The 27,310-nt window shown below is 43.4% G+C and overlaps 2 protein-coding genes across 3 annotated transcripts in view; one reads left to right on the top strand and one right to left on the bottom strand.

Moving 5' to 3' along the window:
* The window catches only part of KARS1 (lysyl-tRNA synthetase 1), a 17,413-nt gene extending 9,349 nt beyond the window's left edge, over nucleotides 1–8,064 (bottom strand). Inside the window, exons 1-4 of one of the 2 annotated variants that reach the window (XM_080645646.1) lie at nucleotides 7,861–7,986; nucleotides 3,998–4,177; nucleotides 1,891–2,041; nucleotides 336–501 (exon numbers count right to left, since the gene is read on the bottom strand). In XM_080645646.1, the coding sequence (XP_080501772.1) occupies nucleotides 336–501; nucleotides 1,891–2,041; nucleotides 3,998–4,143 (463 nt within the window). In that variant the 5' untranslated portion in view covers nucleotides 4,144–4,177; nucleotides 7,861–7,986. Of the gene's footprint in view, nucleotides 1–335; nucleotides 502–1,890; nucleotides 2,042–3,997; nucleotides 4,178–7,860 lie in introns of both variants that reach the window. The other variant, XM_080645647.1, reaches the window with a different exon arrangement.
* On the top strand, nucleotides 8,052–27,310 carry TERF2IP (TERF2 interacting protein). Its single transcript, XM_080645648.1, has 3 exons — nucleotides 8,052–8,807; nucleotides 19,104–19,261; nucleotides 26,094–27,310. The coding sequence occupies exons 1-3, from the start codon at nucleotides 8,138–8,140 to the stop codon at nucleotides 26,484–26,486; spliced, it is 1,221 nt and encodes a 406-aa protein (XP_080501774.1). The 5' UTR covers nucleotides 8,052–8,137; the 3' UTR covers nucleotides 26,487–27,310.

Below are 27,310 nucleotides of genomic sequence, written 5' to 3'. Positions count from 1 at the left end.
TAACTATTAATAACTCATACTGGAATTGCTCCCCTTAAAAATCAAATTGCTTCCCTGTGGGGGCGTGTGCCCCACGTTGGGAACCACTGGTCTAGAGGATGAAGCCCTCTAGTGTAGGCCCCAGGAACTCTCTAAATTTAACAGCCAGAGATCTCTTCTAGGACAAGTCCCTGGAAAATTGAATAAGACCAGGGAAACAGACAAAGAAAAGAGAAGTTACAGCAAAAATGAAGGGGAAAGAGAGCCTGGAAATCTCAGAAAGCAAGCTACTATATTTCTGAACACTTCACTAAAATAACAGAAGAGGAAGCTCAGTGAAGTTGGAGTCTTCTTACCTGCCACCTTTAAGGTAATGTCACTCAGGTGGTCCCCAGGCTGTAGGTGACTGTATTCTTGGATGAAGTGAGTGAGTGAGATGTCTACATGGAACTTGTGTGGGTATGGGTTTTCTCCACTGACCTTTAGTTGATGGACTGCTTGGCTTCGGATCTTGTAGTATTGCTATTTAAATACAAAAAAAAAAAAAAATGAAAGTGAAAATTCAAGTGAGAAGTTGAACCTGGTCAGATCAGTGGCCCATCTGACAGAGTACTGTATTCTGCCTCGGAGTGGCCCTAATACACTGAGGTTTCTATAACTACCTCCAATCCACCCCAATACCCTTGAAATCACAGGATTGGATATAGAGTGAGATTTGCACTTAAAAGCAAGATTCAACAAATAAGAAATTTAAGTTCTGCCCTAGCCAGTTTTGCTCAATGGATAGAGCGTTGGCCTGTGGACTAAAAGGTCCCAGGTTTGAGTCTGGCCAAGGGCACATGCCCGGGGTTGTGGGCAAATCCTCAGTAGGGGGCGTGCAGGAGGCAACCGATCAATGATTCCCTCTCATCATTGATGTTTCTATCTTTCTCTCCCTCTCCCTTTCTCTCTGAAATCAATAAAGAAATACATTTAAAAAAAGAAAAAGAAATTTAAGTTCTGCCTAAAATAATAAGAATAAGCATAATTGGTACACGTGGCCTTGGTTACCACTTTTGTGGACACAATAGCATTAACTTCATTCCCACTTACTCACATTAGACCTTTCCCTAAGGCAGGCCCTTGGGGCCAAGAGGATGTTAAAAAAAAGAATATTCAAGTCCTAGCCAGTTTGGCTCAGTGGATAGAGTGTTGGCCTGCGAACTGAAGGGTTCCGGGTTTGATTCCTGTCAAGGGCACCTGCCCGGGTTGTGGGCTCGATCCCCAGTAGGGGGAGTGCAGGAGGCAGCCGATCAATGCTTCTCTCTCATCATTGATGTTTCTCTCTCTCTCTCCCTTCCTCTCTGAAATCAATTTTAATATATGAATATTCTACAGCAGGGGTCAGCAAACGTTTTCTGAAACAACTACTCAACCCTACTGTTGTAGTCTGAAAGCAGCCTCAGACATTTGTAAAAATTTTTGCATTTGTAAAAAAAAATGGTCACGGCTGTGTTCTAATTTTACTTACAATATCAGGGAGGAGGGAGGAGATGGGGATAGGGGGAATGGATCTGGCCTGCAGACCACTGTTTACCATCTCTGGTCTAAAGTATACACTTTCCATGCACCTTAGACTGGAGACACTTTCTCTGGGGCTGCATTACTGCCCAGCTAGTTCCAAGGAAGATTAATCAGTCACTTTGAAGTACTAGATGCTCCTAAATGCCTGTTGACAGCTGCTTAGAAAAATGCTCAGGGCCTGTGCTTTTGACCAGATGGAGTGGTAGGCTCTCCCTCACAGTGCCTTAGGGCCCAGTGGCTGTTCCAGTTCCTATTTTATCTTCTTAGTCATTGGTTCCCAGGCATTTGCCAGAAGTCCCATCAAAAGCTTCCCCATGCCCAGCCAGGGTGGTGGCCCAGACGACTCACGTTTGGGTCCAGGCTCTCCTCCTCGGCACCCACATCATTGTCAGTGGTGTGGTTGGTGGCAGCAGCAGTGGGCTGTTTCTCACTGAGCTCCTTCTGCTTGGCTTCCTTCTCCGCTATTTTCTTCTCAGCTTTCAGGCGTCTCTTTAGCTCACTGTTGGGAAGATGAAAATGTTCAATATGATAGTTGTCTGAAGAGTCCTCTACTATGTTCTGCCCCGTAGCCACTTGTCAAAAATATAAACAACATGGCGGAAATGTTCTTGCTTAGTTCTCCACCCCCAGTTCTAGTCTCTTGGTCAGGAAATTCTATACATGAGAGAGACAAAGGGAAAGGTAAACTTAAAGTAAAGCTGTGAAAGTTCTTTCTCAGTATATGCTTTCCGGTCTAAGGTCCATGGCAAAGAAAAATCCTACATATTAGTTTATATTTAGAATAGGAAAAAAGGTTTTCCAGAAAAATTAGCAATATAGCCTTTTCTCAAGCTAATTAGGTCAGGGAGCCTTTTGAAGCCAGGGACTGAATCTTAGTTGTCTGGTATCTATCCTTTGTAGGGTATGAAGTTCCTTGAGTACCATACCTGATATGAGAAGGCAATATCTCTAGCTCTGTCTGCCACCCTTCCCTACCCTCCAAGGAGTGGGTTAGTCTGGGGCAGTTCGGAAGGGTGGCTCTTTAGAGTTCAAGGAGACATTCCACAGATAATCTCTCCCTCTGCATTGATCAATGCACTGACAAGGGCCTTCAGCATTAGTCTCACTCTGCTCACTGGAGCCTGGCTCAGACAACAAACTGATAGAACAGTGTACAAAGCGGCATAGCATAGGGGGTAATTTATCATCTTTAGAGCCACACTCCCCAGGACTAAATCTGACACACCTACCTATCAATTATGTGACCTTGGACAAGTGATTTAACTTCTCTCCATCTTGTAAAATGGATAATAGACACCCTCCTCCCCAAATGTTATTGTGAGGATTGAGATAATGTATGCAAAGAGATGACCCTGTCCCTAAAGCATATAGTAAGCATGCAAATGTGAGCTATTACAGGTATCCCTCACTATCTTAACCCTTTACTCACTGCACCCAGGACAGAAACCTTAAAAAGCAAAGCAATTCTCTTAACTTGGTATCCCTTATGATCTGAAACCTTGCTATGTGAACCCAGAAACCAAATAGATTTGGATAGAAAGGGATACCTCATTATTCAAATAGATTTGATCATTCTTGCCCTGGCCAGTGTAGCTCAGTTAGTTGGGCGTCATCCTGTGCACCAGGAGATTGCTAGTTCGATTCCTGGTCAGAGCACATGCCCGATTTGGGGGCTGGATCCCCAGTGGGGGTGTGCAGGAGACAGCTGATTGATGCTTCGCTCTCACATAGATGTCCACCCCCCACCTTTTCCCTCTGTTGTGCTGTAATTCAGCTAGAGGGCATCTCATCCTATCTAGTTCTTCCTAGCATTAATGTAGTAAACCCATTCAACTGGGTGTTGCTCTCTCTTTTGTAAAATATATTTTTATTGATTTCAGAGAAGAAGGGAGAGGGAGAGAGAGATAGAAATATCAATGATGAGAAAAAATCAGTGATCAGCTGCCTCCTGCACACCCCCTACTGGGGATCAAGCCTGCAACCCCATATATGCCCTTGACCAGAAAGGAACCCAGGACCCTTCAGTCCGCAGGCTGACACTCTATCCACTGAGCCAAACTGGTTAGGGTTAGGTGTTGCTCTTTAAAGCAAATCAATCCTAAGGATAATCCAAAAAGGTCATGTGGCTAGAAATTAGACTGGAACCAAATTAATCTCAAGAGCAAACAAATTCTAGACAGACAGGAAAGGGAAAACAACCTGAACTGGAAATTTTTTATTCATACAAGGTTTCTTTTCAGCAGTGTTCTAGAATAAGATCTGCAAGTCATTTCCAGAATTTTAAGGACTGTGAATATGAATTTATTAAAGAGAATATGAGAAAAGTTTTGGTAGCAAGGCTTTTTGTTTCCTTAGCAACAAGTCCAAAGACTTAGCCAGAGGCTTAACAGAAAAGGACCCAAGTAAGGGGAGGACTTTTGCTCCCAGAACAATAAAGAAGGTAACGAGCACCAACCTTCTTTTATTAGAAAGTGGCTGGTCCTTGTGAAGCGCTGTGAAAGGAGCAAGTGGACCCAGTCGCGGCTGCCTCTGCCCCCACTGTGCCCAGGAGGTTTGGCGCAGGGACCCCCTAACAAGCCTTACAGCAGCTTGCGTCAACATGGCAGAACACCCTGGAACTAATGATTACCACCACCTAACAGGAAACACAGAGATGTGGTGTCAGATGGGACAGACAGTATACATAAACCCAACCAGCACTCCTACTCTCATGGGTTGGGGGGAGGATGTAAAACCTTTCAGTGTCCCATTTTACTTAGGACCCTCTTAAGTAAAGCAGCCCCTAACACCCACTCTTCTGCAACTGGAGCTGACAATGTTCTCAGTCCAGGCTATGGTAAAAAGATGCATATCTGGGGTCAAAAGTCAACAGCAATAACTTACAGGTAGAAATGATGACAACATTCTAGAAAATCAGAGACAGAACCTAAAGCAGTGTTTCTGAAGCTCCTATTTCTTGGCTCAGAAAAGCATATAAAATGTCACTGTCAACTACAACTCTAGATGAAGGTAAAAGCAAGCCACACAAAAGCACCTGAGTCAAAGATAAGACCTGTTTGGACCTCTAAGAATAAGGAAGAAAGGAGAATTTCAGGAAGGGTCTTAAAACTATATTATGTTTATACATTAACACTGGAAGGCAACAGAAATACAGGGATCATGTTCTTTACTACATTCAAATAAATTTGGCCTTTCACTGGAAATGAGTCACCTGTCAGGCAGGCCATCTGTTTTTTTGGGGGGGTTTTTGGTGTTTGTGTGTTTTGTTTTTTCTTGGCGGACATCTTGCTTTTATTTCTAAACAATCTCGATGCTTCTCATTACATCTCACAATGTTCATGGGAAGGGAGAGAACATGGACATCCTGTCGCCCACTGCAGAGCTGATTAATGGTGAGGATATCCACTGTGAAGGACAGGAAGCGGCAAGGCAAGGAGATCCCTTATGCCTGGGGATGGGCATGGCCAACAGCCCTCTGGCCTGTGCCCCTCCTCACGGGGAGGTCTCCATGGAATGCCCGTGACTCCTGACACAGGCCATCTGTTTTTAAACTTGGAGTAAATAACTGGCATAAAATGGTGCTCACTAAAGATTCAGACCAAGGAAATTCCAAGAACAATAATAGAAAATAGTAATCATATTATTTTAGCCCATGGTCACTAGAGGTATACCAACAACGGCAGATTCTTTTAGACAAAATGAGGTATGGTGCAGTTACAGAGTTTGATTTTAGATCTCTGCTCCAGAGCTTTGGATCAGTGGTAGACTATACTTTAGTTATGCACACTTCAGCAATGCATGTAATCACCCAGAGTCCCAGTCCATTAAAATGAAAAGTGGACACTTACAAGGTTATTATTGAGATCATATAAAAAGTTTGTACATTTCCAGCACAGTGCCTGACACAGAAAAGCTGCTTTAAAAAATGGTAGCTATGCTTAATCTAAGAAAATTCAGTAGAAAGAAAGTGGCCAGTCTCTAAAATTCTACTTTCAACTGGAGACCTTGCTTATGAATCATCTGTTGATTTACAACCCTAATGACCAATACTAATGTAACAGATCAAAGTCCAGTCAGTCTTCCCAAAGGCTGAAGTCCAAGACCAGGTTCCAAACATAGAGATCCATCAGACACTCTCAGAACAAAATATTAGGGTCTATCAAATAATGACTTTAGGTATTTCCTTTTTAATTTTTCAATAATACTTAGAGAACAAACCCAGAGACACAAAAGGGAACATTTTTACTAGTTGAGAGCAATTCTAGCAGGGCTCAGCAAGAGAATTGAGCCCTTATGCACTAAAACATCCATCCTATATAATAAAACCCTAATATGCAAATCAACCAAACAGCAGAACCACCGGTCACTATGACATACCCTGCCCCCTGGTGGTCAGTGGGCTCCCACAGGGGGAGCACCGCTCAGCCAGAAGCCGGGCTCAAGGCTGGCGAGCACAGCGGTGGTGGCGGGAGCCTCTCCTGCCTCCGTTGCAGGTGGGCGCTTAGGAGTGAGGGGTTCCAGACTGCAAGTGGGATGTCTGCCTGCTGGCTTAGGCCCGATCCCTGGGGGAATTGGGCTAAGCCGGCAGGCGGACATTCCCCAAGGGGTCCCAGACTGTGAGAGGGCTCAGGCCAGGCTGATGGACACCCCTCCCTCCCCAGCAGTGCACAAATTTCATGCACTGGGCTTCTAGTTACATATAATGAACTAACTTCTGTCCTATGCTTCTGGAATGGTTTTATTTATGTACCATTCTTGGGAGTATTGAGAAGAGTCACTCAAGCCTTAGCTGGTTTGGCTCAGTGGATAGAGTGTTGACCTGCAGACTAAAGGTCCCAGGTTCAATTTTGGTCAAGGGCACATGCCCAGGCTGTGAGCTGGATCCCCGGTGGAGAGCGTGCAGGAGGCAGCCAATCAATGGTTCTCCCTCATCATTAATGTTTCTCTTTCTCTCTCCCTCTTACTTTCTGAAATTAATAAAAATGTATTTTAAAAAAAGTTACTCAAATCATTGCCTATGTTCTGTGAAGAACCCTGGTTAAGAGGGAGTGTAGTATGTAGAGAATATTAGACATAGTTAAAAAGTGTAGCTAGTCCTGGCCAGTTTGGCTGGGTTGGTCGGAGCGTCATCCATCCACTGAAGGGTTGGATTCCCGATCAGAGCACATGCCCAGATTGCAGATTCCATCCTGGGTGAGGCGGAAGGTAGCCGATGGATGCTCCTCTCTCACATCCATGTTTCCCTCTCTCTCTCTCTCTCTCTAAAAAAAAAAGGGGGGGGGGTGTGTGACTGGTATAGCTCAGTGGTTTTGTTGACCCATGAACCAAGAGGTCACCAGATTGATTCCTGGTCAGCATTTGATCACCAGTAGGGTGTGTGCAGGAAGCTGCAGATCGATGTTTCTCTCTCATGGGTGTTTCTATTTCTCCCTCTCCCTTCCTCTCTCTCTAAAATCAATAAAAACATTTTTTTAAAGGGGGGGAGGCTAGTCTTTACTTATTTATATTTACCTTCACACTTCAAGGAATGTTGATGAACAAAGTTATATCCAGCAATGCTAAATGCAGCTTAGTATTCCTGGCTGGCTAAGACAGTTCCTACTACTAGACGTCGGTCATTCCCTCAGTACTCACAGGTTCTTTGAATAACCCATATGGACAGGTGCACGACACAGTTTTATAACTGATAACGTTATTTTTAAAATTTTTATTTACTAATTTGAGAGAGAGAGGAAGGGGAAGAAGGAGATTTTGTTGTTCCACATATCCATGTATTCATTCATTGATTGATTCTTGTATGTGCCCTGACCTGGGATCCAACCAGAAACCCTGGCATAAAGGGACACTCTCTCCCCAACTGAGTACCCTGCCAGGGCTAGAACTGATCATTTTAATACATAAGGTTCAGAATGGCCTCAGTGAGGCCAAGGAAAATTAAGGTCTTTCTGAAAAGCCAGGGTGTTTAACATTTCTCCAACCTCCTTATTGGGGCGTGGGTTCAGTATTAAAACAAGGCATTTCCTCAGGGGGAGGAAATGGAAGGAGTAAGTTTCGCTTGTCAAGTTTCGCTTTTCAATCACCTCTCAGTTCTTGGAATTCTTATTCCAGGATCCGACAGGTGGGAACCCACCAGGCCTAGACCCCGGGACACCCTGGGGAATGTAGTTTCCGGGCGTAGCGACTATGTCCCCACGCGTCCTCACCCATGAGAACCAGCAGGAAGGCCCCAGGCTTTGCCCCCTCGGCCGGAGCTTAGAGGAATTTCCTAGCCCGGACTCTCTGGCTGCAAAGGCCTTAGTGACCCGCAAAAATACTTACTTCTTGCTCAGTTTTGATTCTCCGCCGTCCACATTCACCTCAGGCTCCTGCACCGTAGCCATCTCTCCGGAGGCCCGAAGTGAAAGTAACGAGGCTGTACAGCAATTTCCCAGTCAAGGTCGGAAGCCCCGCCTCTTCCGGAGAGAGGGGCGGGTACTCCTTGCGCGCTGCCGCCGCGCAGGCGCAATGAGGGGTTTCGCAGCCGCGCCGTCGGGAGCAGTATCTCAGGTCCATCCGTTGTGCTCAGTGCCTACGTCTTCTGGTCTCTGCGTCAGCTATGGCGGAGGCGATGGATGTGGGCAAAGACAACGGGCCCACTCATTCCTCGACTCTGTTCGTCAGGGAAGATGGCAGCTCCATATCCTTCTACGTGCGTCCCAGCCCGGCGAAACGCCGGCTCGCGACGCTCATCCTGCACGGCGGCGGCACCCTGTGCCGGGTGCAGGAGCCGGGGGCCGTGCTGCTGGCCCAGCCCGGTGAGGCAGCGGCCGAGGCCTCGGGCGACTTCATCTCCACGCAGTACATCCTAGACTGCGTCGAGCGCAACGAGAGACTCGATTTGGAGGCCTATCGGCTGGGCCTGTCCCCGGCGGCCGACCAGGCAGCGGAGACGAAGAGCGGGGCTCCGGCCGACCGCGCCGCCGTGGAGCCCGAGGGGTCGCCGCTCACTGGGCGGATCGCCTTCACTGACGCGGACGACGTGGCCATCCTAACCTACGTGAAGGAAAATGCCCGCTCGACCAGCTCCGTCACGGGCAACGCCTTGTGGAAAGCGATGGAGAAAAGCTCGCTCACTCAGCACTCGTGGCAGTCCTTGAAGGACCGCTACTTAAAGCACCTACGGGGCCAGGAGCATAAGTACCTTTTGGGGGACGCTCCTGTGAGTCCGTCCTCCCAGAAACTCAAGCGGAAAGCGGAGGAAGACCCGGAGGCTGCAGACAGCGGGGGTGAGGCCTGATGCTGCGGAGGTGTGGGTCCCTCAGCCTGTACTGGTGCTGGTGGGGGCGGGCCCTTCATCCCAGTTCCATCTGGCGTCCTTTTTGGCGGCTTCGGTGTCATCGTCCGGCCCCTCCCCCCTTTGACATCCCGGTAAAATTACACCATTTTCTAATCTCTTCAATTTCCTTTTTCAATAATTAGGATATTGCCATGGTTTAATATTCAAAGGGTGTAAAAAAAGTACTATATATAGAAAATTTTCTCTCTACTCACCAGTTAGCTATTCAGTTTTCTTCCCCAGAGGCAACGGGGGAACCAGCTTCGTGGGTAACTGTATCAGAGATATTTCAGAGTCGTCCTATTTTATTTTAATCATTTATTTACCGAATTATAGGTGACATACAATATTATGTTAGTTTCAGGTGTACAGCATAGTGATTAGATATTTGTATACATTATGAAATGATCACCATAAATTTAGTCAACATACAAGGTTACTGACTATATACTGTGTGCTGCGGCACACTGGTGTGCTGCAAGAATTTTCAAAAACGTGCAATACCTGACTAGTCAGAGGCACTGACCTCTTTTCCCTTAGATTGTCAAATAATAAAATGTCAACAGCCAACACAACAATATCCCTCCAGTGTGATTGAATCAAAATTGTACCTTTCTTTTGTAAGATCGGCAAAAACATATATCTTTTGGTGTGCCACAGAATTTTAGTAATTAGTTTATGTGTGCCATGAGATGAAAAAAGTTGAAAATCCCTGCCCTGTGCTGTACATTACATCCTGTGACTTAAAACGGGAAATTTGTACCTCTTAGCCCCCCTTACCTATTTTGCCTGCCCCCTTCCCCCGCCCCCATTCCACTGCCTTCTGGCAACCACCAGTTTAAAGACATATTTCTTCTGTGTTCAGGTAGATTCAGTATAAACCATTTTAAAGGCAAGCCAGATCAGTTTATTTTCCTGTTTGGGCTTAATTGAATGTTTCACATAAGAAGGTTCTTGGCTATTGAAATCACTTCCTGGTCTCATGGGTGAAGTGAATTTTTAAAAAAATATATATTTTTATTGATTTCAGAGAGGAAGGAAGAGGGAGAGAGAGATAGAAACATCAATGATGAGAGAGAATCATTGATTGGCTGCCTCCTGCACGCTCCCCACTGGGGGTCGAGCCCACAACCAGGGCATGTGCCCTGGACCGGAATCGAACCTGGGACGCTTTAGTCTGCAGGTCCACGCTCTATCCAGTGAGTTTTTAAGTCAGTTGAATTGAATGTTTGTTTGTTTTTAAATAAATCTTTATTCAGATTATTACAATTGTTTCTCCTTTTTCCCCCCATAGCTCCCCTCCACCTGGTTCCCACCCCACCTTCTGCCCTTACCTCCCCGCCACTGTCCTCATCCATAGGTGTATGATTTTTGTCCAGTCACTTCATGAACCCTCCCATACCCCTTTCCCCCTGAGAATTATCAGTCCACTCCCTTTCTATGCCCCTGATTCTATTATATTCACCAGATTATTCTGTTCCTCAGGTTTTTTTTTTTTTTTTACATAAATCTTTATTCAGATTATTACAATTATTTCTCCTTTTTCTCCCCATATCTCCCCTCCACCCATTTCCCACCCCACCTTCTGCCCTTACCTCCCCCCCACTGTCCTCATCCATAGGTGTATGATTTTTGTCCAGTCTCTTCATGAACCCCCCATACCCCTTTCCCCCTGAGAATTATCAGTCCACTCCCTTTCTATGCCCCTGATTCTATTATATTCACCAGATTATTCTGTCCCTCAGGTTTTTAATTCACTTGATTTTTAGGTTCACTTGTTGATAGATATGTATTTGTTGTTCATAATTTTTCTCTTTACTTTTTTCTTCTTCCTCTTCTTTAAGAATACCTTTCAGCATTTCATATAATACTGGTTTGGTGGTGATGAACTCCTTTAGCTTTTTCTTGTCTGTGAAACTCTTTATCTGCCCTTCAATTCTGAATGATAGCTTTGCTGGGTAGAGTAATCTTGGTTGTAGGTTCTTGCTATTCATCACATTAAAAATTTCTTGCCACTCCCGTGTGGCCTGCATAGTTTCTGTTGAAAAGTCAGCTGACAGTCGTATGGGTGCTCCCTTGTAGGTAACTAACTGTTTTTCTCTTGCTGCTTTTAATATTCTCTCTTTGTCTTTTGCTCTTGGCATTTTAATTATGATGTGTCTTGGTGTGGTCCTCTTTGGATTCCTTTTGTTTGGGGTTCTGTGGGCTTCCTGGACTTGTAAGTCTCTTTCTTTCACCAGGTGGGGGAAGTTTTCGGTCATTATTTCTTCAAATAGGTTTTCAGTATCTTGCTCTCTCTCTTCTTCTGGCACCCCCATAGATCTGATGTTGGTATGCTTGAAGTTGTCCCAGAGTCTTCTTACATTATCTTCAACTTTTTGGATTTTTTTTTTTTTTTGCTTTTTGCTTTTTCGGTTGAGTGTTTTTTGCTTCTTTGTAATTCAATTCTTTGGCTTGATTTTTGTGTTCCTCTTGTCTGTTTTTGGGTCTCTGTATAATATTTTTTATTTCAGTCAGTGTATGTTTAATTTCTAGTTGGTCCTTTTTCATATCTTCGAGGGTCTCGTTATATTTATCGGCCTTTTCTAGGATATTCTTAAAAAGCCTTATAACCGTGGTTTTGAATTCTATATCCAGTCATTTGTTTTCCTCCATTTCTTTCGTTTGTGATCTGTTTCTTTGTCGCCGCATTTTCACTGATTCCCTGAGTTGGTAAGGTAGATTTGTGTGCTAGGTTTCCAATATGGCCCAGTGGGTCTGCCTCCCCAGTTAACCTGAGGTGGACACTCTTGGTGCACCCCTTTGTGGACTGTGTGTACAGCCTTGTTGTAATTAAGTCTTGATTGTTGTTGGTATCACTGGGAAGAATTGACCTCCAGGCCAGTTGGCTGTAAGGATCAGCTGTGTCTATGCTGGGAGAAGTTCAGTGCTGGAGACAGCCTTATAGGATTAGACTTGCCAAATTGCAATAGCCTCTGTGCTCAGCTTGGATGGGGTGGAGTCTCAGTCTTGGCTTCCTGTCAGCCTTGCCCTTGCGCGCACATGCGCGCCTTCAGACCTCTGCCTTCCCGGCTCCCGAGACTCCGCCCGAGAGTCCAGACTCCCCCCACAAGAGCGTGGGTCCCCAGGGGCTCGCCTGGAACTGGGGTCCAGTGCAGTCAGAACTGGGGCTCAGTGCAGTCAGGAGCCTCTGACTCCCATCCACTAGGGAAAGCCTGTGGCAACCTCCGCAGCCTTTGTGCGCACTGGCACGCGCGTGCCTTCAGACTTCTGCCTTTCCCAGCTCGAGTCTCCGCCCGAGAGTCCAGACTCCCCCCGTAAGAGCGTGGGTCCCCAGGGGCTCGCCCGGATCTGGGGTTCAGTGCAGTTAGAACTGGGGTTCAGTGCGGTCGGGGGCTTCCTTCCCCCTTCCTCCAGAGAAAGTCAGCCAGGCTCTCAGCCGCCCTTCCTCTCTGCGTGCACAAAGACCCTTTGCCGTACCTCCAATTCTCTGTGAGCTTTTCTCTTTCCTTCTAGTTGTAGAATTTTCACTCAGCTAGCTTTCATGTGGTTCTGGATGGTGTCTGTTTTGTCTTTTAGTTGTAGTTTTGAAATTGTTGTGGGAGGCAGCAGTTTAGGTGCTTACCTATGCCGCCATCTTGGTTTCTCCTCTGAATTGAATGTTGAGATGCAGGCCTGGTTAGTGCTCAGTGCCTAGGCTTTAAGTCACTTCACTTTTTACATAATAATGGCTATTGGAACTTAGATTGACAAACCCATTTGTTTAAAGATGCTTTCTCTCTACTTCCCTTCTCTTATGTGACAGTTTAAGTCTGGGGAGGTAAAATCTATTTCTCCTTTTCTTAAGCTTTGTAGAATTTTGTTTTTGGTAAAAGTGACATTTCAGATTTATTCATTCAACAGAGATTTGAGAGCCAGACACTGTTATCCTGCTGAGATGTAACAATAAGTAAAAGTCCCTGGGGTCATGGAGCTTAACATGCTAGCTGGGAAGTGGTAAGTGCAATAGAGAAAAATCAGGGTAAAGGTTGGGAGGAGGTTGTTTTCTATAGGTTTATAGGGAAGGTCACAATGATGAGCTGATATTTGAGCAGAGACCAAAGGAAATGAGAGTAAGCCAGGTGGTTATCTGAGGAAGTGTTCCAGATAGAGGGAATAAGTGCAAAGGCCCTGAGGTGGAAATATTTTCTTGGAGCAACAAAGAAATCACTGTGGCTGGAATAGAGTAAACGAGAGGGAGCATTCTCAGGGCTAGGTGTGTGGGCGAAGTATATCATTTAGGACCTTGCTTTTAAATCAGTGGTGTTGGCAAGCCATTTTTGACTTGGGACGAAATTAGGCTGACTCACCCACTCAAAATAGTATTTTGATAATCAGATATATAAATGTAAAAATTAAAATCCTAAAGTGACTAAGAGAAAATGTGAATACACTTTTTAATATTAGCATAGTGATAATCCTAAAACCGAGAAGACTAAGGAAACATTTTCTAAATTTGATTACTTAAAATTAAAAGCTTTTACCCAACAGGTGTAGCTCAGTGATTTGATGGACAACCCATGAACCAAGAGGTCCCTGGTTCAATTCCTGGTCAGGGCACATGCCTGGGTTGTGGGCTCAATCCCCATAAGGGACATGCAGGAAATCATTGTTTCTCTTTCATTGATGTTTCTATCTCTCTATCTCTCTCCCTCTCTCTCTAAAATCAATAAAAACATATTTTAATAAAAAAATTAAAAACTTCTCATGATAAAGTTAGAGGGCAAACTGGAAAAATATTTCCAATACATTGCAACAGAGTTAGTTTTCTTAATGTCCAAAGAGCTTGCAAAAGCTAGTAACTAAAAAAGAAAAACTAGTAGAAAAATGAGCAAAGCAAATGGAACAAGAAGTTTCCAGAAAAGGAAATAAATGGCAATAAACAATGCAGAAATATTGTTATTAAATAAAAGTAAACTAGACTCTGAACAGAGGACCAAATAAGCCATACCTGGATTTCTAACCCATGGAAACTATGAAATAATAAATGTGTGTATGTGTGTTTAAAGTAAACTGGACCAAGGAAATGTCATATTTTATCTATCAATCTGGCAAAAATTAACAAAATGAGTAATATCCAAAGTTAGTGCGGTATATGCAAACAAGTACACTCCTACATTGTTAATAGAAGGAAATTGATACAATTTCTTTGAAAGGCATTGTTTAAATTGCTTGTTCCCTTAATCGAGGCAATATTGCTTCTAGGAATTTATCCTACAGATATACAGAATACAAAAGGGTCACATAGTGAAAAGTAAGTCTCCTTGCTATATACCCCTTCCCCTGGTTCCTCTCCCAGAGGCAACCATTACTATTATCCTTGTTATGTGTACTTTTTGCTCATGATAATACTAGTATACTAGAAACCAGTTCAGCAGTTTGTTTGTTTTTTAACTTAATAATGATAGACCTTGAAGTCTTTGTGTCTGTGTGTTGCTTCAACTCATTCTTTGTTTATTGATTGCATTGTATTCCATTTTGTGAATGAACCATAATTTGTTCATTTTATTATAGAAAATTTTAAACATTTACAAAAGTAGAATAGTATAATGAACTATACTGCATGTACCCATTTTCCAACTTCACCTGATTATAGTTCATGGTCAATTTTTTTACTTATCCTTTCAATCCAGACTTTTGAGATTATATATTTATTTATATCTTCACCTGAGGACATGCTTAGAGGAAGGAGGAAAGAGAGAAACATTAACCAGTTACCGATTGCCTTCCGTACACTCTCTGACTAGGGATCAAACCAGCAACCCAGGTATGTGCCCTGACTGGGAATAGAACTGGCAACCATTCAGTGCATGGGATGATGCTTAACCAACTGAGCCAGGCAGACTTTTGGTATTATTTTGAAGTAAATGCCAGGCATCATCCATTTTATTTATTTCAGCATTATCTCCAAAAGATAAGGCTTTTTAAAATTACTATTTTAAAAATTTATATAAAAGAAAATTGACTTATTTTTGCGTACAGTTTATGCATTTTTAAATTACATATATTTTATTGATTTGAGAGGAAGGGACAGGGAGAGAGAGATAGAAACATTAATGGTGAGAGGGAACCATTGATCGGCTGCCTCCTGCATGCTCCACACTGGAGATTGAGCCCGCATCCTGGGCATGTGCCCTGACTGGAACTGAACCATGACCTCCTGGGAGAAACCAAGATGGTGGCATAGATAAACACCTAAACTGCTGCCTCGCACAACAATTTCAAAACTACAACTAAAAGACAAAACGGACACCATCCAGAACCACAGGAAGGCTGGCTGAGTGGAAATTGTACTACTAGAAGGAAAGAGAAAAGCACACTGAGACTCAGAGGAGCTGCAAAAGGCTGAGGTACGGAGATTTGTGCGCGTGGAGAGGACTGGAGGACTGGCGGCTGAGTGCGTGGCTGGCTTTCTCAAGCGGGAGGGAGACAAAAGCTCCTGATTGCGCTGAACTCCAGTTCCGGGCGAGACTCTGGGAACCCAGACTCATTCGGGGGGAATCTGGACTGTCAGGAAAAGAGAAAAGCACACTGAGACTCAGGGGAGCTGCAGAAGGCAGAGGTCCGGAGGCACTCGCATGCAGAGAGGACTGACTGGTGAGTGCGCGGCTGGATTTCTCAAGCAGGAAGGAGACGGAAGCTCCCGATGGCGCTGAACTACAGTTCTGGGCGAGAATCTGGGAACCCAGACCCATTTGGAGAGAAACTGGACTGTCTGGCAGTGGGCAAAACTCGAGGGCGGCTTTCTCTCAGAGGTGCTTGCAGCGATTACCGAGGGACACTGAGACCCAGGGGCCTCATAGGGCAGGGCTGATGGGAAGCCAAGGCTGTCTGCTCCGCCCTGAGACTCCGCCCCATCCAAGCTGAGCACAGAGGCTTTTGCAATTTTGCAAGTCTTGTCTCATAAGGGTGTCTCCAGCACAGAAGTTCTCCCAGCGTAGACACAGCTGATCCTCCCAGCCAATTGGCCTGGAGGTCAATTCCTCCCAGTGGTACCAACAACAGTCAAGACTTAACTACAACAAGGCTGTGCATACAGTCCACAAAGGGGTGCACCAAGAGTGTCCACCTCAGGTAACTGGGGAGGCTGAGCCACTGGGCCCTATAGGACACCTAGCACACAAAGCTACTCTACCAACTCAGGGAAGCAGCTGAAAATGCGGAGACAAAGAAACAGATCACAAATGAAAGAAATGGAGGAAAGTAAATGACTGGATATAGAGTTCAAAACCACAGTTACAAGGTTTTTCAAGAATTACCTAGAAAAGGCCGATAAATTTAGCGAGACCCTAGAGGATATGAAAAAGGACCAACTAGAAATTAAACATACACTGACTGAAATAAAAAATATTATACAGAGACCTAACAGCAGACTAGAGGACCGCAAGAATCAAGTCAAAGATTTGAAATACAAAGAAGCAAAAAACACTCAACCGGAAAAGAAAAAAGAATCTAAAAATTTGAAGATAGTGTAAGGAGCCTCTGGGACAACCTCAAGCGTACCAACATCCGAATTATGGGGGTGCCAGAAGAAGAGAGAGAACAAGATACTGAAAACCTATTTGAAGAAATAATGACCGAAAACTTCCCCCACCTGGTGAAAAAAATAGACTTACAAGTCCAGGAAGTGCACAGAACCCCAAACAAAAGGAATCCAAAGAGGACCACACCAAGACACATCATAATTAAAATGCCAAGAGCAAAAGACAAAGAGAATATTAAAAGCAGCAAGAGAAAAACAGTTACCTACAAGGGAGCACCCATACGATTGTCAGCTGATTTCTCAACAGAAACTATGCAGGCCAGAAGGGAGTGGCAAGCAATATTCAAAGTGATGAATAGCAAGAACCTACAACCAAGATTACTCTACCCAGCAAAGCTATCATTCAGAATTGAAGGACAGATAAAGAGCTTCACAGATAAGAAAAAGCTAAAGGAGTTCATTAACACCAAACCAGTATTATATGAAATGACGAAGAGGAAGAAGAAGAAAAAGGTAAAGATAAAAATTATGAACAACAAATACATACCTATCAATAAGTGAATCTCAAAATCAAGTGAATAAAAAATCTGATGAACAGAATAAACTGGTGAATATAATAGAATCAGGGGCATAGAAAGGGAGTGGTCTGACAATTCTCGGGGGGGAAAAGGGGTGTGGGGGGTGCGGGAAGAGACTGGACAAAAATCGTACACCTATGGATGAGGACAATGCGGGGGAGGTAAGGGAAGAGATTGGGGTGGTAACTGGGTGGAGGGGAGTTATGGGGGGAAAAAAGAGGAATAATTGTAATAATCTAAACAATAAAGATTTATTAAATTTAAAAAACAAACCATGACCTCCTGGTTCATAGATTGACGCTCAACCACTGAGCCATTCTGTCCAGGCAGTTTATGCATTTTTAAAATTATTTTTTTACTAGAGGCCCAGTGCACAAATTAGTGCACGGGTGGGGTCCTACCAGCCTGCCCTGATTGGGACCGATTGGGGGCGGGGCCAGCCAGGGGGAGGGGCTGTGGACAAGGAGACTTACTTTTCACTATGTGACCCTTTTGTATTCTATCAAGGGGACAATTTGCATATTAGCTTTTTATTATATAGGATTGTGGTAAAATGCACATCACATAAAACTTACCATTTAGCTGGTTTTAAGTGTTCAGTGGCATTAAGTACATCCATATCAGAACTTTTTGATTTTCCAAAACTGAAACTCTATATCCATTAAACACTCCCTATTTCTCTCTCCCCCAGCTCCTGACAAGCACTATTTTACTTTTTGTCTCTGAATTTGATCTCTCTAGGTACCTTATATAAGTGGAGACATATAATATTTGTCCTCTTGTGTCAGGCTTATTTCACTTAGAATAATGTCTTGTGTCAGAATTTGATTTCTTTTTTAAGCTAAATAATATTCCACTGTATGTCTACACCACTTTTTGTTTATCTGTTTATCCATCGATGGGCATTTGGGTTGTTTCTGTCTCTTGGCTATTGTGAATAATGCTGCTATGGATATGGGTATAGTAAAATTTGTTTGAGACCCTGCTTTCGTTTTTGGAGGGCAAAAACCCAGAAGCGGAATTACTCATGCATATGGTAATTTTATGTGTAATAGTTTGGGGAACTATCATACCATTTTCCAGTTATGTGTTTTAACATGTATAGATTTGTGTAACCACCACCAAAAATCAGGATATAGAACAGTTCCATCACGAAAAACTCCCTCATTTTGCCCCTTTGCTGTCTTTACTTGTTAAGTGGAAAAGAGAGCAAAGTCCTTGGAGAACAAGTTGTAAAGAGGAACCGAGAGGATGTTTAGTTTTAGGGGCCCTCCTTTGTGTAGATGGTAAATGGTAGATTTTGGTATAGTCCCCAGATCTGCCTTCAGCAGCTGGAAGAGCTGCCTTGCCTAAAGTCCTGTCATCTTAGAGTGGCTGGTATCCAGTGACTGATCTATATACAGTTTTTTTTAAAAACATTTTATTGATTTTTTACAGAGAGGAAGGGAGAGGGAGAGTTAGAAATGTTGATGAGAGAGAAACATCAATCAGCTGCCTCCTGCACACCTCCTACTGGGGATGTGCCCGCAACCAAGGTACATGCCCTTGACCAGAATCAAACCTGGGACCCTTGAGTCCGCAGGCCGGCACTCTATCCACTGATCCAAACTGGTTAGGGCTCTATATACAATTTTAAAGTTTTGGTTCCCTTGGGTCAACCGTGAAGGACCTTCTTGCTTCACATGAGGCCTTGTTGGCACTCTTTCACAGCTCAACTTTTTTCTGCCCATCCTGCTTTTTTCACTTCAATGGGGGTTTTCCCAGGCATGCTCTCTGATAAACACCTTATATTGTAACCTCCACCTCAGGATCTGCTTCCCAGAGAACCCAGTTTATTTCAGTTTTGTTAATTTGAAAAATCCATTAATACAAGACAAAAAATGCATTAAGCTTGAAGAGTATTTTTATTTTACATATCAGGATCTAGGAAAATTACCACCATTTGGATAGTATAATTTTTCAAAAGCAAGAGCAGAAATTATTGAATATGCGTCTTATGTTTTTCTTCTCCTTCTGTTAAAAAAGAGATATCTTCTAATGAAAAACAAAAAAGTACAGGCTCACTTTTGGTCCAGAGCTGACAGAGCATTTTTGTTTTCTGTAAAAGAGGCTCATTCTAATCTAGTGCTGTTCTTCTCTGTGATAGAACCACAGAATAAGAGAACTCCCGACTTGCCTGAAGAAGAAGAAGAGGAAGAGGAGGAAGAAGAGGAAGAAGAATTTGTAAAGGAAGAGATCAAGGAGAATGAAGAAGCAGTCAAAAAGATGCTTATAGAAGCCACCCGGGGGTTTGAGGAGGTTGTGGTATGTTAACTAGATTTAACTCATTTTTTTCTGTATCTGCATTCTTCTCCTTTGAAATTGGTCATCCCATCTACCTTTTTTATATACCCAATGCCAAGAAAGGTAAGAGAGAAGTTCAAGGTGGAAGAGGAAAATGGAAAGTGCGACTGATCTAGGTTCCAGGCATGTAGTTTTTGCTTTTTGACAGGAAAGCTTGAGGGTGATAGGTAGAAAAGTTGGGGCAAATTCCTTTTAAACAGTATAAAACATCCCATTTTTAGTACTTTGATCTCAGTATAAGTTTTTCAAAGTTAGCATTTTATAAAAATGTTTTTATGCTTCTCAGGAACATAAATATAATTTTAAAAAGAGTTTAATTTCTTAACTAAGCAAGTTTAGTTTTTATGTATTTAGAGTTTTTAGGAAAATTTTAGCTCTTTCATATTCATTCTCATTTCTAATATTCTGTTGAAATCCCATAATTCATCATTATAGAGTAAGGCAGGAGCCATAAAATAATGAGGAGTGACTGGAAAAACTCCAAATTATATGTGTATATCTTCTCTAAGAAAAAGGATATTTTATTTATTTTTAATACATATTTTTATTGATTTCAGAGAGGAATGGAGAGGGAGAGAGAGATAAGAGACATCACTGATGAGAGAGAGTCACTGATTGGCTGCCTCCATGCCCCACACTGGGGACTGAGCCTGCAATTTGGGCAATGTGTCATGACTGGGAATTGAACCGTGATCTGGTTCATAGGTCGAAGCTCAACCAGTTAACCAAACCGGCTGGGGGAAAAAGGGTCTTTTAAATTAACTTTTCTTATTAACACACAAAAAAGTGATTAGGCCTCAGTCTAAATCAGGAAAATAATTTAAAGTTTCTATAATTAGAGGAGAAACCAAGATAGCGGCATAGGTAAGCACCTAAACTGCTGCCTTGCACAACAATTTCAAAACTACAACTAAAAGACAGAACGGACACCATCCAGAACCACAGGAAAGCTGGCTGAGTGGAAATTCTACAACTAGAAGGAAAGAGAAAAGCTCACAGAGAATTTGAGGTACGACAAAGGGTCTTTGTGCACGCAGAGAGGAAGGGCGGCTGAGAGCCTGGCTGACTTTCTCTGGTGGGAGGGGGAAGGAAGCCCCCGACTGCACTGAACCCCAGTTCCGGGCGAAACCCCGTGGACCCAGGTTCATACAGGGGGAGTCTGGACTGTCAGGTAGAGAGAACGGCACTCGGAGACCCGGGGGAGCCCCGGCGGGCAGGAGTCTGGAGGCGTGCACCCAGTGTGCACAAAGACTGCAGAGGTTGCCACAGGTTTTCCCTAGCAGAAGGGAGTCGGAAGCTCCTGACTGCACTGAACCCCAGTTCTGACTGCACTGAACCCCAGTTCCAGGCGAGCCCCTGGGGACTCACGCTCTTACGGGGGGGAATCTGGACTCTTGAGCGGAGGCTCCGGAGCCGGGGAAGGCAGAGGTCTGGAGGCGCGCGCGCCAGTGCGCACAAAGACTGCGGAGGTTGCCACAGGCTTTCCCTAGTGGAAGGGAGTCGGAAGCTCCTGACTGCACTGAGCCCCAGTTCTGACTGCACTGAACCCAAGTTCCAGACGAGCCCCTGGGGACCCACAGTCTTGCGGGGGCAATCTGGACTCTCGGGCGGAGAATCGGGAGCCGGGGAAGGCAGAGGTCTGGAGGCGCGCGCCGCCAGGGCAAAGCTGACAGGAAGCCAAGACTTTCTGCTCCACCCTGAGACTCCACCTTATCCAAGCTGAGCACAGAGGCTTTTGCAATTTGGCAAGTCTAATCCTATAAGGCTGTCTCCAGCACCGAACTTCTCCCAGCGTAGACATAGCTGATCCTCACAGCCAACTGGCCTGGAGGTCAATTCTTCCCAGTGATACCAACAACAATCAAGACTTAATTACAACAAGGCTGTACACACAGTCCACAAAGGGGTGCACCAAGAGTGTCCACCTCAGGTTAACTGGAGAGGCCGACCCACTGGGCCATATAGGAATCCTAGCACACAAAGCTACCCTACCAACTCAGGGAAGCAGTGAAAATGCGGCGACAAAGAAACAGATCACAAATGAAAGAAATGGAGGAAAACAAACGACTGGATATAGAATTCAAAACCACGGTTATGAGGCTTTTCAAGATTATCCTAGAAAAGGCCAATAAATATAACGAGACCCTCGAAGAAATGAAAAAGGACCAACTAGAAATTAAACATACACTGACTGAAATAAAAAATATTATACAGAGACCCAACAACAGACTAGAGGAACACAAGAATCAAGCCAAAGAATTGAAATACAAAGAAGCAAGAAACACTCAACCGAAAAAGCAAAAAGAAAAAAGAATCTAAAAAGTTGAAGATAATGTAAGGAGCCTCTGGGACAACTTCAAGCATACCAACATCAGAATTATGGGGGTGCCAGAAGAAGAGAGAGAGAGAGCAAGATACTGAAAACCTATTTGAAGAAATAATGACTGAAAACTTACCCCACCTGGCGAAAGAGATAGACTTACAAGTCCAGGAAACGCACAGAACCCCAAACAAAAGGAATCCAAAGAGGACCACACCAAGACACATCATAATTAAAATGCCAAGAGCAAAAGACAAAGAGAGAATATTAAAAGCAGCATGAGAAAAACAGTTAATTACCTACAAGAGAGCACCCATATGATTGTCAGCTGATTTCTCAACAGAAACTATGCAGGCCAGAAGGGATTGGCAAGAAATTTTCAAAGTGATGAATAGCAAGAACCTACAACTAAGATTACTCTACCCAGCAAAGCTATCATTCAGAATTGAAGGGCAGATAACTTCACAAATGAGAAAAGCTAAAGGAGTTCATCACCACCAAACCAGTATTATATGAAATGCTGAAAGGTATTCTTAAAGAAGAGGAAGAAGAAAAAAGCAAAGATAAAAATTATGAACAACAAATACATATCTATCAACAAGTGAACCTAAAAAATCAATTGAATTAAAAACCTGAGTAACAGAATAATCTGGTGAATATAATAGAATCAGGGGCATAGAAAGGGAGTGGACTGATAATTCTCAGGGGGAAAGGGGTATGGGGGCTTCAGGAAGAGACTGGACAAAAATCATACACCTATGTATGAGGACAGTGGCGGGGAGGTAAGGGCAGAAGGTGGGGTGGGAACTGGCTGGAGGGGAGCTATGGGGGGAAAAAGGAGAAACAATTGTAATAACCTGCATAAAAATTTATTTAAAAAAAATAAAGTTTCTATATTTGGTGAGTGAAGGAATGCATAAGAATTGGCAGAATTCAGGGGTTGTTGCCTTGTGTAATCTGAGTTTTGTTTTATTATTTGATATTACATAGGTTAACTTTCCATAAACTTCCAAATGCATTCTGCAACTCCCAAACAAGGCCTACATAGGTCTCTTCTCACATAACACACTTCATAATGTGGCTATATGTAGTATAGTTTAGAAACCCTAATACAGCATTGTTTTGTGTGTGTGTATGTGTGTTTGTTTTGTTTTTGTATTTATTTCAGAGAGGAAGGGAGGGGGAGAGAGAGAGAGAAACACCAACGATGAGAGAGAATCATTAATCGGCTGCCTCCTGCATCACCCCCACTGGTGGGTTGAGCCCACTACCTGGGTATGTGCCCTTGACCAGAATCGAACCTAGGACCCTTCAGTCTGAAGGCTGACGCTTTATCCACTGATCCAAACCAGCTGGGCCTACAGCAGTGGTTTTTGATTATGTGCAGCCATTGATATGTAGTGGGAATGGATATAATGATAAGCAAAACATACAATTTCTGTCCTTATAGAGCTTACAATTTGGGAATGAAGTCACACTTTTAACAAATAATGTAATGCTGCCCTAGTTGGTTTGGATCAATGGATAGAGCGTCAGCCTGCAGACTGAAGGGTTCCAGGTTTGATTCTGGTCAAGGGCACATGCCTGTTTGCCGGCTGGATCCCCAGTATGGGCGTGCAGAAGGCAGCTGATCAATGATTCTCTCTCATCATTGCTTTTCTCTCTCGCCCTCTCCCTTCCTCTCTGAAATCAATAAAAATATATATAAAACAAACAAAAAGAACAGTATTCTTAAAAAAACTCACAAAAAAACCCCAAATAGTCTAATGCAAAAATATACACATAAGTGTATGCATATACATATATTTTTTATTTTTTTTAATCTTTATTGTTCAGATTATTACAGGTGTTCCTCTTTTTTTTCCCCCATAGCTCCCCTCCACCTGATTCCCCACCCCACCCCATACCCTTACCCCCCACCACTGTCTTCGTCCATAGGTACAAGATTTTTGTCCAATCTCTTCCCGCACCCCTCACACCCCCTTCCCCCTGAGAATTGTCAGTCCACTTCCTTTCTATGTCCCTGATTCTATTATATTCACCAGTCCATTCTGTTCTTCAGATTTTTTATTCACTTGATTTTTAGATTCACTTGTTGGTAGGTATGTATTTGATGTCATTCTGTTGTTCATAATTTTTATCTTTACCTTTTTCTTCTTCTTCCTCTTCTTAAAGAATACCCTTCAGCATTTCATATAATACTGGTTTGGTGGTGATGAACTCCTTTAGCTTTTTCTTGTCTGTGAAGCTCTTTATCTGACCTTCAACTCTGGATGATAGCTTTGCTGGGTAGAGTAATCTTGGTTGTAGGTTCTTGCTGTTCATCACTTTGAATATTTCTTTCTACTCCCTTCTGGCCTGCATAGTTTCTGCTGAGAAATCAGCTGACAGTTTTATGGGTACTCCATTGTAGGTAACTAACCGTTTTTCTCTTGCTGCTTTCAAAATTCTCTCTTTGTCTTTTGCTCTTGGCATTTTAATTATGATGTGTCTTAGTGTGGCCCTCTTTGGATTCCTCTTGTATGGGGTTCTGTGCGCTTCCTGAACTTGTAAGTCTATTTCTTTCACCAGGTAGGGAAAGTTTTCTGTCATTATTTCTTCTAATAGGTTTTCAATATTTTGCTGTCTCTCTTCTTCTGGCACTCCAAAAATTCGGATGTTGTTATGCTTGAGGTTGTCCCAGAGGCTCCTTACACTATCTTCATATTTTTGGATTCTTTTTTCTTTTTGTTTTTCTGGTTGGGTGTTTTTTGTTTCCTTATATTTCATATCTTTGGTTTGATTCTTGGGATACGTTGATCTATAGTTGAGTTTTGTATATTCTTTATTTTAGATAGTGTATGCTTAATTTCTGACTGGTCCTTTTCTATTTTTCTGGCATTCTCATTAAGATTCTTAAAGGTCTAAGTTCCTCAGAGGTTTTTAGAAGATTTTTGAGTAACCTTATAAATGTGGTTCTGAACTCTATGTCATCCAGTAGTTTGCTTTCCACCATTTATTTCATTCGTGACATGTTTCTTTGTCTCCGCATTTTGGCTGCTTCCCTGTGTTGATGGAGTGGCTTTGTGTAGTAGGTGACCTATAGGGGCCAGTAGCTCAGCCTCCCCAATCACCTGAGGTGGGCGCTCTTGGTACACCCCTTTGTGGGCTGAGTGCAAAGTCTTGGTGTAGTTAAGCCTTGATTGCTGTTGGTACACTGGGAGGAATTGACCTCCAGGCCAATTGGCTGTGAGGACCTTCTGTGTCTATAATGGAAGAACTGCTGTGCTGGAGACACGCTTATGGTGCAGGACTTGTTTCAGTGGGGGTTTGGTGCTCACTGAGTCTGCCTCTTGAATGTGTCACTTATGGATGTGAGGAGTTGAAATCTGGTGTCTCACACTGACCACTAGGTACACTGGCTTCTGGATCTCCAATGGGGTGCAGGTCAGCTACTGTCTGAGGCTATCCAGCAGGCGCTACAGCAAGAACTACAGTTTTCTCCTCTTTGCTTGGTGTTTGGAATTTTTGGAGCTGTCTGACCTGGGCTGCAAGTTTGCTAAGTTAAGCTGCGATAGGGCAGGCCATTCATATGCGAAAGCCACTGCTTGGAGCTTGGGTGGTTTTGTAGGTTGTGTGGGGCGGGGTCTCAGGGCGTCACTAGGCTAGGGCATGGCAAACAGCGATGGCTGCCAGTTAGTCGGCTCTGCATCTCTGACCGCGTCCCCGCATCCCGTGCCCCTGTGCAATAAACAATTATTCCTGTGCGCAGCTCTGCAAGCAAGCCACCCTCACTTTCCGACCCAATGGCAGAGAGTCCAGCTTCTCCCCGTAGGAGTCTGGGTCCCCCGCATCTTTCTAGAAACTGGATTTCAGAGTAATCGAGGACTTGTCTCCCTTCGGGTTGAAAAAAGCAATGCCTTCCGCCAGCCCCATTCGCGCGCCTCCGTACCTCAGCTTTTCAGCGCTTGTGCACGTCTCAATGCTCTTTTCTCTTTCCTTCTAGTTGTAGAACTTCCACTCAGCCAGCTTTCCCATGGTTCTGGGTGATAGACGTTTTGTCTTTTAGTTGTAGTTTTGCAATTGTTGTGCGAGGCAGCAGTTTAGGTGTTTACCTACGCCGCCATCTTGGATCCTCCTCTTACATATATTTTTTTCATATTCAGTATAGGAGCTTCTAATGTTCTTTTGGGATACCATAGATAATTATACATTTACATACACACAGAAGCATGTTTGCACACACACACCTCACCTGCACACACATTTTTCTTACCCTGTTATCACATATGTACATACATACATATATATACATACATACAAACATTCAAGACAAATAAATGTAAGAAGGAACATGGCATATTAGCTGTACTGAAGGAAGTCCAGTGTGATTAGAGTGAATAGGGCAAGGAGATGGTAATTGGTAGAGACCAGATATTGCAAGACTAAGTATAACTGGGTAATTATACTAGTTTTATTTATCACTTTCTCTAGGTGGAGGAAAGCCCTGATTTTGAAATACACATAACAATGTGTGATGATGATCCACCCACACCTGAAGAAGACTCAGAAACACAGCCTGATGAGGAAGAAGAAGGAAAAGTTTCTCCACCGGAAGTGGGAGCTGCAATTAAGATCATCCGGCAGTTAATGGAAAAGTTTAACTTGGATCTGTCAACAGTTACACAGGCCTTCCTAAAAAATAGTGGTGAAGTGGAGGCTACCACATCCTTTTTAGAGTCTGGTCAGAGGGCTGATGGGTATCCCATTTGGTCCCGACAGGATGACTTAGATTTGCAAAAAGGTGATGAGGATGCCCGAGATACATTGGTCAAAAAATTTGGTGCTCAGAATGTAGCTCGGAGAATTGAATTCCGAAAGAAATAATTGACAGGATAATGAGAAAAGAGGTGTGGCAGATGAGGTGGTATTTTATGATCATTGAACTTCAGAGATTTTTATGTTGGAACTGACAACGTCTTCTGACCAAATGCTGTCATTGCTCTGCGAGTCCAAGATTTTGTAGCCTTGCAGAGTTGTGTAGGAGGATAAAAATAAAAGATATTGGATATATTTAGAGCTGTCCCTGGCAGTATCAGTGTTTCTTGAAGGAAAATATAAACCAGAGAGAGGTCGGTCTACATAGTAATCTTTTTTTGGAATGATTATGGTACAGGAGCTAATAACCCAGTCAAAGGAAGAAAATTGGAAGACAGGTCTTTTCAGGCAGCGTGAATAAAGAGCCTCCTATCCTTTGGCAGAAGCTCCTCTAGATTGTGATAGATTCTAAGTCAAGGATTTAGAAATATGGAAAGATTTCATTACAAGGCCTTGAACATGGATTACCCCAAACCCTCGCATCCCCCAGTGAGCTCTGATTTCTAAGATCATCTGACAGTTAATGGAAAAGTTTAACTTGATCTGTCAACTACTTTGAAAACCCCATGTTTCCTTTGCTGACTTAATATTTGGAGACCCTGCTCCTTGGCTATTCTCTTCTTTGAGTCCTTGTCAGTCAAGCATCTAACGTGTTTCTTTACCTACCTATGTTTGTTTAAAGAGTCTCAAGAATAGTCTTACTTGGTTACTAGTAATAATGTGTTTCCATTTGTTGAGGATGGTTTGTGCTAAGGTTGTGTTAGACTTAAAAATCAGTGAATGAATTCCTTTGTTGTGTTGTTTTTGTTATTGAAAATAAATGGAACTTTGTA

The sequence above is a fragment of the Plecotus auritus genome (genome assembly GCF_963455305.1).
Source record: "Plecotus auritus genome assembly, chromosome: 10".
Taxonomy (NCBI): Eukaryota; Metazoa; Chordata; class Mammalia; order Chiroptera; family Vespertilionidae; genus Plecotus; species Plecotus auritus.
The sequence above is the reverse complement of the archived record's forward strand: the minus strand, read 5'-3'. Positions and strand labels throughout refer to the sequence as shown.